The sequence below is a fragment of the Biomphalaria glabrata genome, chromosome 2, assembly GCF_947242115.1.
Source record: "Biomphalaria glabrata chromosome 2, xgBioGlab47.1, whole genome shotgun sequence".
NCBI classification, from domain to species: domain Eukaryota; kingdom Metazoa; phylum Mollusca; class Gastropoda; family Planorbidae; genus Biomphalaria; species Biomphalaria glabrata.
The window spans coordinates 16259571-16275153 of NC_074712.1; the positions used below are offsets into that span (position 1 = coordinate 16259571).

A 15583-nucleotide genomic window follows, 5' to 3' on the forward strand; every position below is an offset into this window, starting at 1 on the left:
ATTTGTGATAAATAATGAATGTAGAATAATTTTTTATTTCACTTTTATTTACCAGTATTTATTTTACTTACAAGTCAGAGTGCAATATGAACAAATAAAGCCTTGGCGATGATGATTTTTACAAATAAACAATACACTTAAAAAAAGCTAACAAAATAATAAGCAAAAAATGCCTAGCATGGATAATTAGTGGTTGTAGATCTACCATTTCTGTTGTTTTCAATTATATACTATATTATATATCCAGAGATCTAGCTAGATGTAGAGATAAAAGCTTAGATCTAGTCCATCTTGATATACATTCCAGACCTAGCCTTGGCCATCCTTGAACAATACTAGATCTGGATCTAAATAGTAAATACTAATAATATCCAAGTCTGTTGCTAAATCTAGACCTACTGTATCTATCTAAATCTTCATTATCACTTATATCACTATTATAGAAATTCTAAGAAATATTATAAAGTTTCTTCTCTTCTCTAGTAAACATTGTGGGTGTGTCTTGGACTAGCCTAGCCATGACGTTGATTTTTGCAGATAAACAATACACAAAAAAAAATCTAAAATGGGCAAAAAATGCCCACAGTGGATGATTATTGGATGAAGATCTACTATTTCTGTTCTTTTTATTTGTTCTAGGCTTATATCTAGAGAGAAGAGCTTAGGTCTAGTCAATCTCGATCCACACTTTACACCTAGCCTTATGACAATACTAGTTCTAGATCTAAATATTATAGATAGACATCTATAATATAAATAATAAATACAAATCTAGATTCTAATAAATTAGTACACTAATCTCGATCAAAATCACTATTTATTTGTGATAAATTATTGAATAATTATAAAGTTTCTTCAGTAGTAAACATTGTGGGTGTGTCTTGGACAACTGTAGCCATGGCTACATTTTTTACAAATAAAAAATTGTAAAAAAAAAAATTTCAAACAAAGTCTAAATAAGGCTAAAAGCTTGTTATTGCTATGTAAACAGAGGATGAAGAACTCTTTTATAGAGAGAAAATAGTTCTAGCATTGTTAGTTAAAAATTTAGATTAAAAAATGCAATTAAACTAACTTAGGGTACAAGCATCTTTCCCAGAGACGTCCCGTGCATTTAGGGTAGTCAGACCGTCTCTGGGAAAGACGCCCCGCACTCATTGAGTTAAAACTATGACTTACTGAACCTCAAATACATGTCATCTCAGTGTCACAACTTGAAGCCCACAACCTAAAATCATGGAGGCAATAACCAAGCCATACAATCAGACTTGACTCCAACAGAGTCCCAAGCCTGCATCCCTAAACAAGAAAAATAACCATTCCTTAAGATTGCCATTCACAAGATTATAGGACCAACGAATTTAGAGCTACACCTCCATGAAGAATAAAGTAAAATAAAGTAACCTACCCAATACTGTGGAAAACAACACCAAAGAAAACAACTTCAACAAAAGACCTGCCATCAGCACAACCACAAATGAGGCAAAAGAAACAAATGACATCAACAAAGTGCGTCCTTAGGAACGCACAAACCATTATGGTGCACAAAAGAAAACACTCAGCAAGAAGCAACTCTAGATACGCACGACACTTATCACTCAGCCACCATGCCTCCTCCGTGATAGTACATTAAAAACTTTGAACGGAAGTTGGTTAGAGGCAGACTAATGGACAAAGACCTCTTGTACTAACGCTTAGAAAGACCTGTTTTCTTTAGCTGACAACTTAGACGGTGCCCTTATTGTTTAAATAAGTGTTGTATTTCTAAAAAAAAGGTCGGATTAATTAATTAATTTTATTTCAGTTTGTTCTATTGGTACTTGTTGTACTTAAGAACTTGCGACTACAAGTAATATTTCAAGTAAACACTTTAAACAGACTCACAACTTGATAAAAAAAACATCTCCACTCAACTACCAACCATCAACAATACAATTTATGTATACTTTTTTTCTAGAAAAACTATTTGATTGACTAGAATGTAAAAGTAGTAAGAAATTAATTACATTTCTTTATGTTTTATTTTATCACTATACTTATAAGTATAAATAATAATTATAATTATCAATTGTTTATTGTGATCTTATTATAAACAGCTGTCAACTGTGGTGATATTCCTTGGACACAAATACCTGGAGTGGTTTCAAAAGTAATTAATGATACAACCTATGGAAGTTTCTTTGAGTTTGAATGTAATTCTGATAAAGGATATACAGTGAAGGGCAATTCATCTTTAGGAAATGCTACTGTCATGTGCCAGAGAAATGGACACTGGGGGTTGAATTCTTTGACTTGTCAAGGTTTGCAATTAAAACTTTAAAATCATGGCACTATCAAATTTTCATTATTTTCTTTAATTTGTAAATTGTAAACTTAACATTAGAACTAAATGTGCATTTCCTTTTAATATCACATTATCTCATGTTATCTCCTTTCTAATTTTTTTTCTTAATATCTTGTAGAGAATTTATTAGATACATAGCAGACTTTTATATCTAAGGTTCATCCTGCAGTGCTCCAAATATTTTTGCTGGCACTGAGCAAAATGTTCAGTATAGCTATGAAGTAGGTCAATCAGTTCATTACAAATGTACAAGGCCTGGATATAAGACTAAAACTAATGATACACTACACTGTCTGTTTAGTAATGGAACAGCTTACTGGAGTGGGGAAGCACCCCTTTGTGAAGGTATTTTTCTATTTTTTTTTTAATATTAAGCTGTCTTCAATTGTTATTTTGCTTCCAGTACAAAGACTTAACTTTAATGGCTTTTATAAAATAATTTTTTCATGCTTTATAGAAAAACATATAGGCCCATTGAAAAAAATATAGTTTATTTTCTAGTAAAGCATAATCATTTGATAATCCATGGTTAAGTTTATAAAAGGCAAAATCTTATTTTATATATTTTCAACCCAGTTCATTTTCTCCACAATAAATATCCCTAATTAAGTAAAATAGATAAACTTAGGTTATTTATAAAACATGTTATGAATATTTGACTAAATGTATTGTTCCTAAAAGTAGTTACTTTTAGTTATTTACAATTACTTTTCTAAAATTTTATGTTTCACTTTTATGTTGTGTATTTACACTTTGTTTAGATGCTGAGCAACCTAATATCACCTGCCCAAAGATGCCAGTGTTTAATCTTTATGATACTTTGATTTATACCCTACCAAACAAGTCAGACAACTCTGGGTATGCATGTCTGACTTTGGAATCTGGACCTCCTTCTGGTGTCTCTGTTGTATCTAAAAATATGACTCTCATATTTAGAGTCTTTGACTTTGCTAATAATAATAAGTCTTTTTCATGTGATGTTATTTTAAAAGGTAAGACAAATTGACAAATATTAAAGAAAAAAAATCTTAATTAAAATGTAAGAACATGATGCTGGATAATACATTACTGAACCTAGGTATGCACTATGACTTTTACAAAAATAAATTTAACCTTTTTTTTTAAAAAAAAAAAAAAGATCAAACAAGGCCTTGGATTAAATGCCCTGGAACAATTGATTATGATATGGGGGATAAGCTGTCTAAAGTTTTCACAGAAGACGACTTCAAGCTTCATATTAATCATTCATCTGATGGAAATGTTACCTTCACTCCATCTCAGCTGAATGTAACACATGGAAACATCTACAATGTAACAGTTAATATAAAGAAAGACAATGGCTACACTCAAGAATGTTCTTTTTTGATTCGGCCAACAAGTAAGAATAGATTTTTTCACATTTTAACCCAAACTTTACATAATATAAACTGATTTGTTATCAAAAGAAATATTTCTTGCTAATTTCTTTGTTTCCTTTCAACAAACTACTTTTAATTCAACACCTAATTTAAATTTATTAAGCGATTGCCCACAATTGTCTTTACGACACCAGATTTTTAGATTGCTTTAAGATACAAAAGCGGAGCACATACATATAAAAAAACTAGGTGGATGCCATAGCAGTGACTTAGGGAGGCAGAGAAAAAATTTTTGTTTGTTTGTTGGTGTATATGTAGATACAAGTAACATAAGTAGCTTTCTTTCTTTAATTCTTTTCTTATTTAAATTGTTTTCTGAGAATTTGGGATCACTTACTGTCATTTGATACATTACCAAACTGGAATGGTATTTTTTTTTCTTCTTAACTCTTAACTCTTGTTAGTATTAACAAAAGCAACTGCATTCTAGGTTTTGACAGATTACAAGGACCCTAGGTAACCTGTGACAACACATGTGATCTTGAAGTTTTTAAATTTTAGCAACATTTTTAGACAGATGACAGATTGTTTTTTCTTTTTCTGTCACATTTAGATCTAAATACCTTCTTCTTCGTTCTCATTTTACATGTCGGAGAGTTCAGATCAGTAATCCTATATCTGAGATGAACTGTGCAGTGGTTTCCAGATCAGGTAGTTCTTCATATAGTTTTTGTTCTATAGGAGGGTTTTGGGGCCAGAGTCTTGTTTGGGCCTCTTGATATAGTAAGCATCTAAATACCTAAAAGTCCTATAAAAAAAACAATTTTACTATCACGTTCCTCCAAAAAGCTTGATTTAGTCTCCTGAAAACATGCCCTCTTTGTTAGAAAATTTCAGTAATGAAAATTTAAAAAGTGTAAAAAAACAGTTTATGTTTATTAGTCTTTTTAAAATGCTAAAATACCATACTAAAAATTTATTTTTACTATCAACTTCATCTTGCTTGCAAGGTTTTATGTCCATACAGTTTACATCATTATGAATGACATAGTATATCCTCTTCATTATTGATAAAAAAGGATGTGATTGCTTCTAAAGAAAGCATCAATGTTACATTTTAATTTGATCTTTACATTTTAATTTGATCTTTACATTTTAATTTGATCTTTACATTTTAATTTGATCTTTACATTTTAATTTGATCTTTACATTTTAATTTGATCTTTACATTTTAATTTGATCTTTTACTGTCACCTATTACCAGGTATACCAAAAACTAGTCTTATGAAATGTATCGTCAATGACAGTCCGCATTCGACCTATTGTTAATAAAGAGTTCCCATGCGATCTTAGCTATAGTCAGGTTATTAAGATCAACAGTTCAGTGTTTTAAGGTGTCCTGGCATGTTCTTGTACTGGTATATTGGTCCTTACTAATATTATTAGTTATTATATTAGTTATTAAATATAACATCTAGGTATATAATTATACTAATGTATACAAAATAAGACTTAACAGAGTCCCTGTTTATTTAAAATAAAATTCCATAGATATAAACAACTGGTCATAAGCTCACAGGACTTCTCAACCAAAATAAATAATCTTAAAATTTCACTCTAAAATACTCTGACACTCCAAAATAGTCATATATCACAAATAAATACTCACATATTCACATGCCTTAAAGCAATCTGAAGTCTTTATTAAAAACAAACTCTCACTTTTCTTTGAAATGTTGATTAAATGTCATCTATATCAAGACATTTTTGCTGCAGGATGAAAATATTGGCACTCATATTTTTCATATTAAATGACTACATAATCTAGCTCTTTCTAATGTTTCTTCTTGACATCAATAATGGAAAATATATTTCAAATGGATCTTCCCAGACCATTGGGAACACTTACAACTTTCCATTTGTCTGTAACTAAATAGAAAATAGCCTGATGTATTTATTAAATACAAAAAATTAATTATGCTTCTGTTTTCAGATTCTTTATAGTTAAACTTAGATGGAAAGGTATAAAAAGAAAATATAAACAAGAAAAAAAAAATTAAAAAAAAAAACAAAAGCTTCAACTGATACCACCTCTTCAGTGAAGTATAATTTCATTCCCTTGTTCGATAAACCAAACAATATAATTAATTACCCATAGTTAATTAACTATTTGGTTATTTTTTTTAAATTGATTCTTGTGTTGTCAGGTAAAAGAAATAATTGTTATAAATCTCACTGCTTTTTTTGTATTTGTGCTAGTTTCTTTATGTTTTCTTGAGTTGACGAATCCCAAACAGAGGATGCATATTCTAATATTGGCCTAATTAAAGTTAAATAGCGTTCGAGTTTTATGTTCTTGTTTTAGTTGTAAAAATTTCTTTTAATAAACCCTAATGTTTTGCTTGATTTTTTAATAATTTCATTAATATGGGGATTCTTTGATAACATTTCATTTATTATAACACCTAGATATTTTTAGTTCTTAGTCTGTGTGATTGGTTTACCATGAATTCCAATGGTTATGTCTATTTGTTTTAGAGGGTTTTTTTTACTCTTAATAACTGTCATTTTTCTGGAAGGAAAGACATGCTCCAAATTGATTCCTATTTCTGTAATTCTTTTAATTCTTTTTGTAAAATTTCAGTATCTTTTGTTGTTTTTATTGTTATATATTGTTTTATTTAGTGGTGCTTAGATCTCTGTATCATCTTTATCATTTTGTTTGTAGGAAATGGATATTATAGTTACTTGTAGGCCCCAAATTAGTCACACAAGAAGTTGCAAAGAGAAAAGATTGTTTCTTGAGATGTAAAATGCCACAAAGAGAGAGAGAGAGTATTTAAAACTTACATTTTTTTTTAATTGTATTTCAATTCATTTGAATGTAATGAATTCTTATGCTTAGAAAACACAGATCAGGCATGAATACATCTTAATTTAATTCCTTTTTCCTCAGCTCACTCATGTTATAATGAGACTTTGACACAGGAACCACTGACCAATGTACTAATTAAAGAGTGTAATGGGACAAAAGCAAGCATGACATGCCAAGCACATTGTTATCAAGGCTATCATTATCAAGATCTTACAACTTTCAAAACATATGAATGTAAAAATGGCAATTGGTCAACTAAAATTCCGCTCCTGCCTTGTCTCAGTGAGTATTGCTAATTAAGTTTAATAGTATAAATATATCTCACTTGCGGTCATCTCTATAGGTTAGTCTTGGGCGGCCCTCCGCAATCTAAGCGTAAAGGATGTCTTTAGGGATCCTTCCATCTAGCATGCAGGTGACATACCCGAGCCAGCATAGTCTCCTCTGTGTCAAGATACTGTGCATATTAGCCGATTTCAAAACATCATGATTGGAGACATGATCCCTCCACGAGATGACTCGTTTCAGGCAGTGCACGTGGAAACTATTTAATGTATGCTCTTGATACATGTATTTTGATCAGACATGCATAAATGAAAATATGTGGGACAGCATGGAGACATGCATGCTGATATGAACCTCGCTGAGAGAAAATAAATGAAGCATCATTAGTCAAGATTAAGAAAAAGAAGGCTTCCATATCAGATAGCCCTAAGACAGATGCATTCACATTCATGAAATGTGTCAAACTTCCAGAATTGGCTAGATTAGTCACACCAGATTCTGCCCTGTCTCAAGAGGAAACTAAAACAAGTGATGAGTTCTAAACCCATATAATCTTTTCCTAGTCGCTTTTCTTCCAACCTTTACTCAATCTGATATTTTTCTAGTTAAATAAATTTGGGACTATAACTCACAATTTATACTTGAATTTTATTCAATATTATTTATCAAATAATTTTTTTATGGCGGCAATCCTCAAAGCCTTAATCGAAATATGTGGGGTATTTTATCTTTTCAAGAAACATATCGGTTTTATTAGCAATGTATTAAGGACCTATAAATTCATATTAGAATATTTTTCAACATTATTCAAAAGGTCTTTTATAATAGGATGAATAATGAGCTTTAGGTCAGGAGAATGCGTTTCTTCAGTGAAGAATGCAAGAAAACGCTTTTGGCATCTGGCCTTCGCCCAGATCCTTACAAATGAAAAATAAAAGCTGTAGGAGAATGCGTTTCTGCAGTGAAGAATGCAAAAAAACGCTTTTGGCGTCGGGGCTTTGCCCCGATCCTCACTGATGAATAATAAGCTGTAGATGTCAGGAGAATGCATTTCTGCAGTGAAGAATGCAAGAAAACGCTTTTTGCATTGGGGCTTCACCCTGAACCCCACTAATGAATAAAAAGATTTAGATATCAGGAGAATGCATTTCTGCAATGAAGAATGCAAGAAAACGCTTTTGGCTCCGAATCCCACTGGGGTTTACAGCGCTCTCCCAGACCCCCAGGGAGGGAGGGAGGGGTTAGGGTTAGGGTTTGCATGGGAAAGGCCTCAACATGACTGACTCGAGAGAGAGAGAGAGAGAGAGAGAGAGGGAGGGAGGGAGGGAGGGAGAACTTATTTCTACAATGACATGAAGACCATCTGTTTATGTCGACTTCTATTTTGTTCTGACTCCAAAACCTTATCCTTGTTTTAATAGTCACATCATTGTCACTAAGTAAAAACTTCAACTATTTCTAAAACAATTAATTCCTAATTGTGCCATAACATTTTGCAAACTCTAAAGCTTATAAACATGACAGACTGAAAGACAGACATATCCCAGGGGTAGCTTACAAAATTACCAATTTTGATATTTTATCAATTTCTTTTTCAGAAATGACTAACACAATGTTTTATTACACCATCAATGCTGTATATAGCACTAATGGAATTATACCTCAAAATGAAAGCATGGAAATGTGCTTTCCATCTCATGAAAACAATCTCACTAATCTAATCTACAACCTAAATGCTTGCAACCTATCAGAGTATAGTGTTAAGCACATTACAAGCAGTGAAATAGGCCCTGATAAAGTATGTAAAATATTATATGTTAATGTATTGTGAAACCAAGATAATTTAAACTGATAAATGGAATTCTGTTTGATTCTAGTTCATTTCATTGTCATTTTGTGCCTTCTTCCTCTTTATTTTAAAAATAAAAATAAAAAAAACTTAAAAAATACTATTTAAAAAAAAATCTTTAAATGTAATTATATCAATAAGTCTGCATCAGTCATGTGATAAAAGTTTTAGGGGGGGGGGGGGGTTGTCAATACAAGCGCTATAAAGCTCCTTCAAGGAGTGTGAAATTGACATTCATGGTTGGGAAGCACTAGCTCCCTTGGCGTGAATCTGTGAAGCTTGGAGTCAGGAGATATGAAGCAAGAACAGTGGCCAGCGTGAAAGAGTGCCAAACCAACAAAAAGCTGAGAGAAGAAGCAGGCCTATTTGTAACTGACCAAAACTACCCATGCTACTTATGTGGCTGGCTTTTTTAAAATGAGGATTGGACTTTACAGTCATCTTCTAGTTCATAGGATATGAGAAATGTGCTCATGATCACGAAGGAGGAACTATATAAATACATAGACCCTAATAGGTGTGTGGGGTACAAAGACTGAGAAAGAGTGACACTGGCTGGGTGGCTGCAATCATTCACAGTTTGGCTCATACAATGCAAAATTAGATTTAAGTTTTTAAATTATACTTTTTCTGCTTAATATGCTGAGTCATCTCTACAGCATTAAGTAAACTCTGCATAAAAGTAAACTTTAATAAGATTATTTTTTTTATTTTACCTGAACTCTTTCAGATTCTCAAACTTCCCTCCCTGTTTCCCTGTTTTGCACTTTAATGTTCAACTCTTTGTCACCTTCTACACTGGTGATTTTGTTCAACTCTTTCTGCCACTTTCTGTATATTACCTTGCTATGCAGAAGGATCATTAATGCTTGGTGCTTAAATATGTATCTCTTTTGCAAACAGGTCTAAATCTGAGGTTTCTTTAACCCAGGTAGTAGGGTTATGACTTTTTGTGTACACCTAAATCTTATTTGAGTGCATTATTAGAAGGTGGTAATATAGGCAAGGTAAGAAAACATTGTTTAAAAAAGTTTTTTATGTGCTGTAAATAACATTAACACATATTTCTATCTATTTCTAGATAAGAAGTAACTTTCAGCTGCTTGTTATGGCTAATGGAACACATGAAACCATTTTGCAAAATTGTGCATCAGAGTTTGCAAATGTGTTGGGGTATTTTGGTCCAACCTTTCCTAATCCTTCGGATAGATGTCTATCTCCATGGAAAGTCAGCAAATCAACTGTTACACCAGGAAAGTTATTTTGTGAGAGTGGGCAACAAATTCTTAATGAAACATTTTGCTGTAAGCACATTTTTGTTTGAATTGTGTGAAGGACACATTTATTTAATTTTACCTTGAGACCTACACTGAAATTTAATGAATAGTTGTAAAAGTGGTGTATATAAAATTCACTATTGAGCTAGTCAATAAGCCGATAAATTTAAAATTTATCTGATTGTGTTAGTTTTAAGTTCATTTTCCAAAGCTTGGTTATGCAATTTCTTTTTCTAAAAACATTTTCAACACTTCAGAAGTCATGATAGCTGTTTTTAATATTCTTCATTTATGCTTTGGCTGATATTCTTATTTAATGCTTATTCCTCATCTTTTTTTCAATATGGGGTTGTTAGCGGCCCCCGAAAGGGGAAAAGATGCTATTAGTTTTGTGTGGAATGTCTGTCCTTCGATCTGTATGTCTGTCCGTCCATCCCATTTAGATCTTGTAAACTAGAAAAGATAGTGAAAATCTGACATCATAATATTTTAGACCATTCAAAGTTCTGATGCAACGGCCACTTTTTTCTTTTCTGAAAGTGGAAAAATGTAATTTTTTAAATCTCTTATGCAAGCAGTTTTTTCATAAAAATACACCACTTTTACAACTATTCACTAATAATAGTAACAAACACTGGAGGCTCTTTAGTAGGGGAGATAACAATTTACCATATTTTTTAACACATTTATTTTAGATTTTTTGTCAAAAAATATTTTCTTTTACATTTGTATTGTAAGTTAAGTAAGTTCTAATATACTAACATTACATTTACAAAAAAAAATGTTTACTTTTTTTTAAGAGAAAAAATCTATTTAGTATACATATAAGTTGGTCATAATTTAAAACAACAATTAATAAGTAGTTTTTCATATTATCTCGTGAACTGCAGCAGTACCGAAGGACAATAGAACACTGAACTAAAGGAATTTTTTTTTACGGAAATGTTTTTTTCTTAAGGAATAAAAGATTGTCCCTTTACAAAACAACTAGAGAAATTATATATTCATTATAAGACATTAGTTAGGCCAGGTTCACATCTTCACATTCACTTTCACCTATCCTTTGGTCTGTGGACCACTGGGGCACCACACAAGATCCGTCAACCTTCTTTCTCCATTCTTCTCTGTCATTTGTCTTTGATAGAATTTCATTCTGATGTTCTTTCTGAAAATATTGAAATCTTCCTTTTTACCTGCCTGGATGGACCACTTTGGGGGCTGATTTTGAGTTTGTGTTTCCACATAAACTGTCTTTGTAACCTTGTTTTCTTTATGTCTTAAGGTGTAATTCACAACTTGTGGAGTAGCCATTTCCCTGATGGTTCACAAATAACATTTTTAAATTGAATAAGTATAAATTAGCAAAGTCATCTTTGTTAATCTGTGACTAAGGAATCCAATTATTAAGTGGTTCTCCAATCTCAAAATAATTAGAGTTTTGTCCTCTTATATGTCTAACTACATTCTTTTGGTCTTGCTGTCTCTTTGTTTCTTGTATTCCCTATTTGTGACAGCATAATTAATTATTCATGAAATATAAGCAGTTTTACTTGTAGAGTATTGCAATTTTTTTTTTTCTAAAAATATATCCATTACAGTGTATTGTGGACCTGGTTATTATTTAAATAATGGTAACTGTACAGAATGCCCTGATGGCACTTATCAAGACTCTGTGGGTAAAACTCTGTGCAACAATTGTTCTAGTAATAAATCATATGCACCTAGGACAAGTGCAAAACACTGTTTAGGTTAGTATTCATATGCATATTAAAGGTCATTCAAACTAAAAATTTTTGTCTTATAATGGTTAAAAGTCTTGTATTAATAATGTTTTTAAAAAGTTTAAAAGTCTTTAATTTAGTTCATTACTTTAGTTACTTAGCTTATTATCCAAGGTTGTCATTGCCAGAAGTGGTTATGGATATAAGCCATCCACTACCTATAAAATGCTTCCTTATAGCATGCCTCTCAAATAGCCTCTGACAACCAGCCCAACTCCTTACCTTATCTTATCTTATATAATACAGACGTTACTTCAAAAAAGAAGATGATTACGTCCTACGCGTCATGCATTTAGTCATGCATATTAACCAATGACTTAAATTCTGCCAAGTCACTGGTTTTCCTGGCTAGCTCAGGCAACCCATTCCATGCTCTAATAGCACTAGGGAAGAAGGAGTATTTGTACAAATTTGTCCTAGCATATGGGATGAGGAATGTGCCTTTATCTTTGTGTCTTTCAGAGTATTTTATTAAATTTTGTTTTTGTATTTGAAGATTATGGTTCAGTGTTTTATGTATTATTGCTACTTTACTTTTGAGCCTTCTGTCCTGAAGGCTTTCTAAATTTAGTGATTTTACTAAAGGTGTTACTCTAGTCAAATGTGAATATTCGTTTGTTATGAATCGCACTGCTCTATTTTGTGTCTGTTCTAGTTTCTTAATGTTTTCTTGAGTTGAGGGGTCCCAAACAGAGGATGCATATTCTATTATTGGCCTAACCAAGGTTAAATAACATTTTAGTTTTATGTTCTTATTTGATTTATAGAAATTTCTTTTAATAAATCCTAATGCTTTGTTTGATTTTTTTGTAGTTTCATCAATATGTGGATTCCATGACAGTTTTTCATTTATTATAACACCTAGGTATTTTGCGTTTTTAGTCTGTGTTACTGGTTTGCCATGAATAAGATAAATTTGTTTTAGTTTTTTTGTTACTCTTAACAACTGACATTTTTCTGGGTGGAAAGACATGCTCCAATTTGATTCCCATTTCTGTAATTCATCTAATTCTCTTTGTAAAATATCTGTGTCTTGTGTTGTTTTTATTGTTCTATATATTATGCAATCGTCTGCAAATAATCTGACTTTTGTTCCTGAACTAATGCAATTTGGTAAATCATTTATGTAAATTAAAAATAGTAGTGGACCCAAGACTGTTCCTTGAGGTACACCTGAGTTTACTGTTATCGGTGTTGATTTAGAGCCATTTATTATTAAAGTTTGTTCTCTACCTATCAGAAAATCTTTAATCCACTGATGCAGTGGACCATTAATGCCGAAATATTTTAATTTTTTAAGCAAACTATGGTGGTGAACTTTGTCAAAAGCCTTAGAAAAATCTAGTAAGATAGCATCTATTTGTTCACTATTATCTAAACCTTTTGAAAAATCATCAATTAGTCCTATTAGTTGTGTTTCACATGATCTATATTTCCTAAAGCCATGTTGGTATGGTGTGAGGACATTATGTTTGTCTAAGTGGTTTATGATGTTGCTACATATTATGTGTTCTAGGATTTTACATGTGATGCTGGTAAGTGATACTGGTCTGTAGTTTCCTGGGTCAGATTTTTCTCCTTTTTTAAATAGGGGGGTGATATTAGCTTCTTTCCAGTCCTTTGGTACTCTGCCCTGGTTAAGTGAAGCCTGAAAGAGTATTTTGAACACTGGGGCTAGCTCATTGCTTAGTTCTTTGAGTAATCTAGCTGGAATACCATCAGGTCCAGAAGCTTTATTTGGTTTGGTGTTGGCTAATAGTTTTTGAATTCCATTTTCTTGTACTACTATATCTTTTATGTTGTCTACTTGGTTCAAATTCAGTAATATGTCTTTGTCTCCTGGGGCTGAGAATGCTGATGCAAAGTATTTGTTTAGGATGTTTGCTTTAGTTTCATTATCATTATGTATTATGTTATGTTCATCTTTTAATGGCGCTATGCCTGTTGTTTCCATTTTCTTAGACTTAATGTATGACAATAGGTTTTTGTTGTTATCTTTAGATATTACATTGTTTATGTATTCACTCTGCAGCTGTCTGCTTACTTTTTGGGTTAAGTGTTTAATTTTTATATACTTTTTGTAAACTCTTTCTGCATTAGTTTCTTTAAATTTTCTATATAGGTTTTCCTTCTGTTTACAAAGCTTCTTTAGTCAATTATTAAACCAGCATTTATTTATTTTGTTTGATGTGTATTTAGTTGGTATATGATTTTCTATAATGCTTTTAAAATGATTTTTAATGAAATTCCAGAGGTCATCGACTGGATGGTTAATGTCTTTTTCTAATAAGAATGTTTGTTGAAAGTTTAATGCAGCTTGGTGTAGTTGTGTTAGGTTACATTTATTCCAGAGTAAGATTAGTTACCTTCACATGTGGCTCAGATATTGAGTCTGGCAGAACTGTTTTCACACATTAGAAGGGGCAAAGGCGAGTAACTGGCAACTTAAATCAGGAAGCTAGGGGATGAAGGGGCTCCTTAGTCATGGAGAAGGAAAACTGAATTCATGCCTCTGGTGCCTTGTGGCTATAGCCAATCATGGAAAGGCTTCGGAACTCAACCTTAAGGAAAAATCAGGAGCTTGTGACCCATAGGCAGTTTACAGCACCTAGTGCTACATCCCAGCAGAGCCTATGATGCCACTGACCCCAAACTGTATCAACACTTGTCATTTCTTTGGATAAATCAGATGCGTGGACAGGTGGAACTGATTTGTGGGTGACATCCTTCTGACCACAGCTAATGCCCATGAGATGATCCATAGTCGTTTGGTGACTGAAAGAGGCCATATATATCCATGTAAATTAATTTACCTTCCAAGTTTACTAGTTTAGCTTGATCTATTAAGAAATAAAACAATTTTACATGTCTTTTTGAAGCAGCAAATAACCAACAAACTGTATTGTTAGTTTGCATTCACTGGTGATTGTTAATTTAAATATCAGTTCTAAGTAGTTCTAAAAAATATATAGTAATTATATATATGGCTCCTTTTGTCTCGAAAGGCAATGGATGCGCCCAAATGAGTCACTGGTTTTGGCTTAATCTTGAGACAGGGCAGAATCTGGTGTGGCTAATCAAGCCAATTCTAGAACGGCAGACTTTTGCCACAATTCGTATTTGTGTATGCCTCTGATTCAGGGCTAGCGGATAGGGCAGCTTTCTTTTTTTCCCTCTTGATTAAGGCCGCTTCAATTCTTTTGTTCTCAGCAAGGGTTGTCCCAGCACGCACAGTCTGTCTCCGGTCTTTGGCTATGTTTTCCCACATACTTTGGCTGATGCCTCGCTTGCAGACATCTCTATGTTAGTCTTGGGCGGCCCTTGGGTCTGACTCCTTCCACAAGCTCAGCATATAAGATATCTTTCGAGATTCTACCATCTGGCATGCGGGTGACATGTCCGAGCCAGCGTAATCTTCTTTGTGTCAGGAGAGCATACATGCTGTTCATATTGGCCAATCTCAAAACTTCCTGATTGGAGACATGGTCCCTCCAAGAGATGCCCATTATGCGTCTCAGGCAGTGCAAGTGGAAACTATTCAATCTGTGCTCTTGGTACATGTATGTTGACCAGCTTTCACTGCCATAAAGGAGAGTGCTCACAACACAGGCGTTGTAGACTAGGATTTTGGTCGCTGTGGTCAATTTACCATTTTCCCAGACGCGCTTGGAGAGTTTTGCCAATGCTGTAGTAGCTTTTCCTATCCTTTTTGTCAGCTCGATGTCTAAGTCTAGGTTACTGACAAATGTTGAACCTAAGTAGGTAAATTCCTGCACCACTGAAAGGTTGTGGTTCCCAATTTGTATTATAGGTA

General features: G+C 32.8%; 1 protein-coding gene across 1 annotated transcript in view; it reads left to right on the plus strand.

Annotated features, from left to right (window-relative positions):
- Positions 1 to 15583, plus strand: part of LOC106074673 (uncharacterized) — a 114459-nt gene that overhangs the window by 47840 nt on the left and 51036 nt on the right. Inside the window, exons 21-28 of the mRNA XM_056019387.1 lie at positions 2097 to 2300; positions 2501 to 2689; positions 3106 to 3336; positions 3483 to 3722; positions 6659 to 6859; positions 8461 to 8660; positions 9793 to 10015; positions 11587 to 11736. Of these exons, the coding sequence (XP_055875362.1) occupies positions 2097 to 2300; positions 2501 to 2689; positions 3106 to 3336; positions 3483 to 3722; positions 6659 to 6859; positions 8461 to 8660; positions 9793 to 10015; positions 11587 to 11736 (1638 nt within the window). The remainder of the gene's footprint in view (positions 1 to 2096; positions 2301 to 2500; positions 2690 to 3105; positions 3337 to 3482; positions 3723 to 6658; positions 6860 to 8460; positions 8661 to 9792; positions 10016 to 11586; positions 11737 to 15583) is intronic.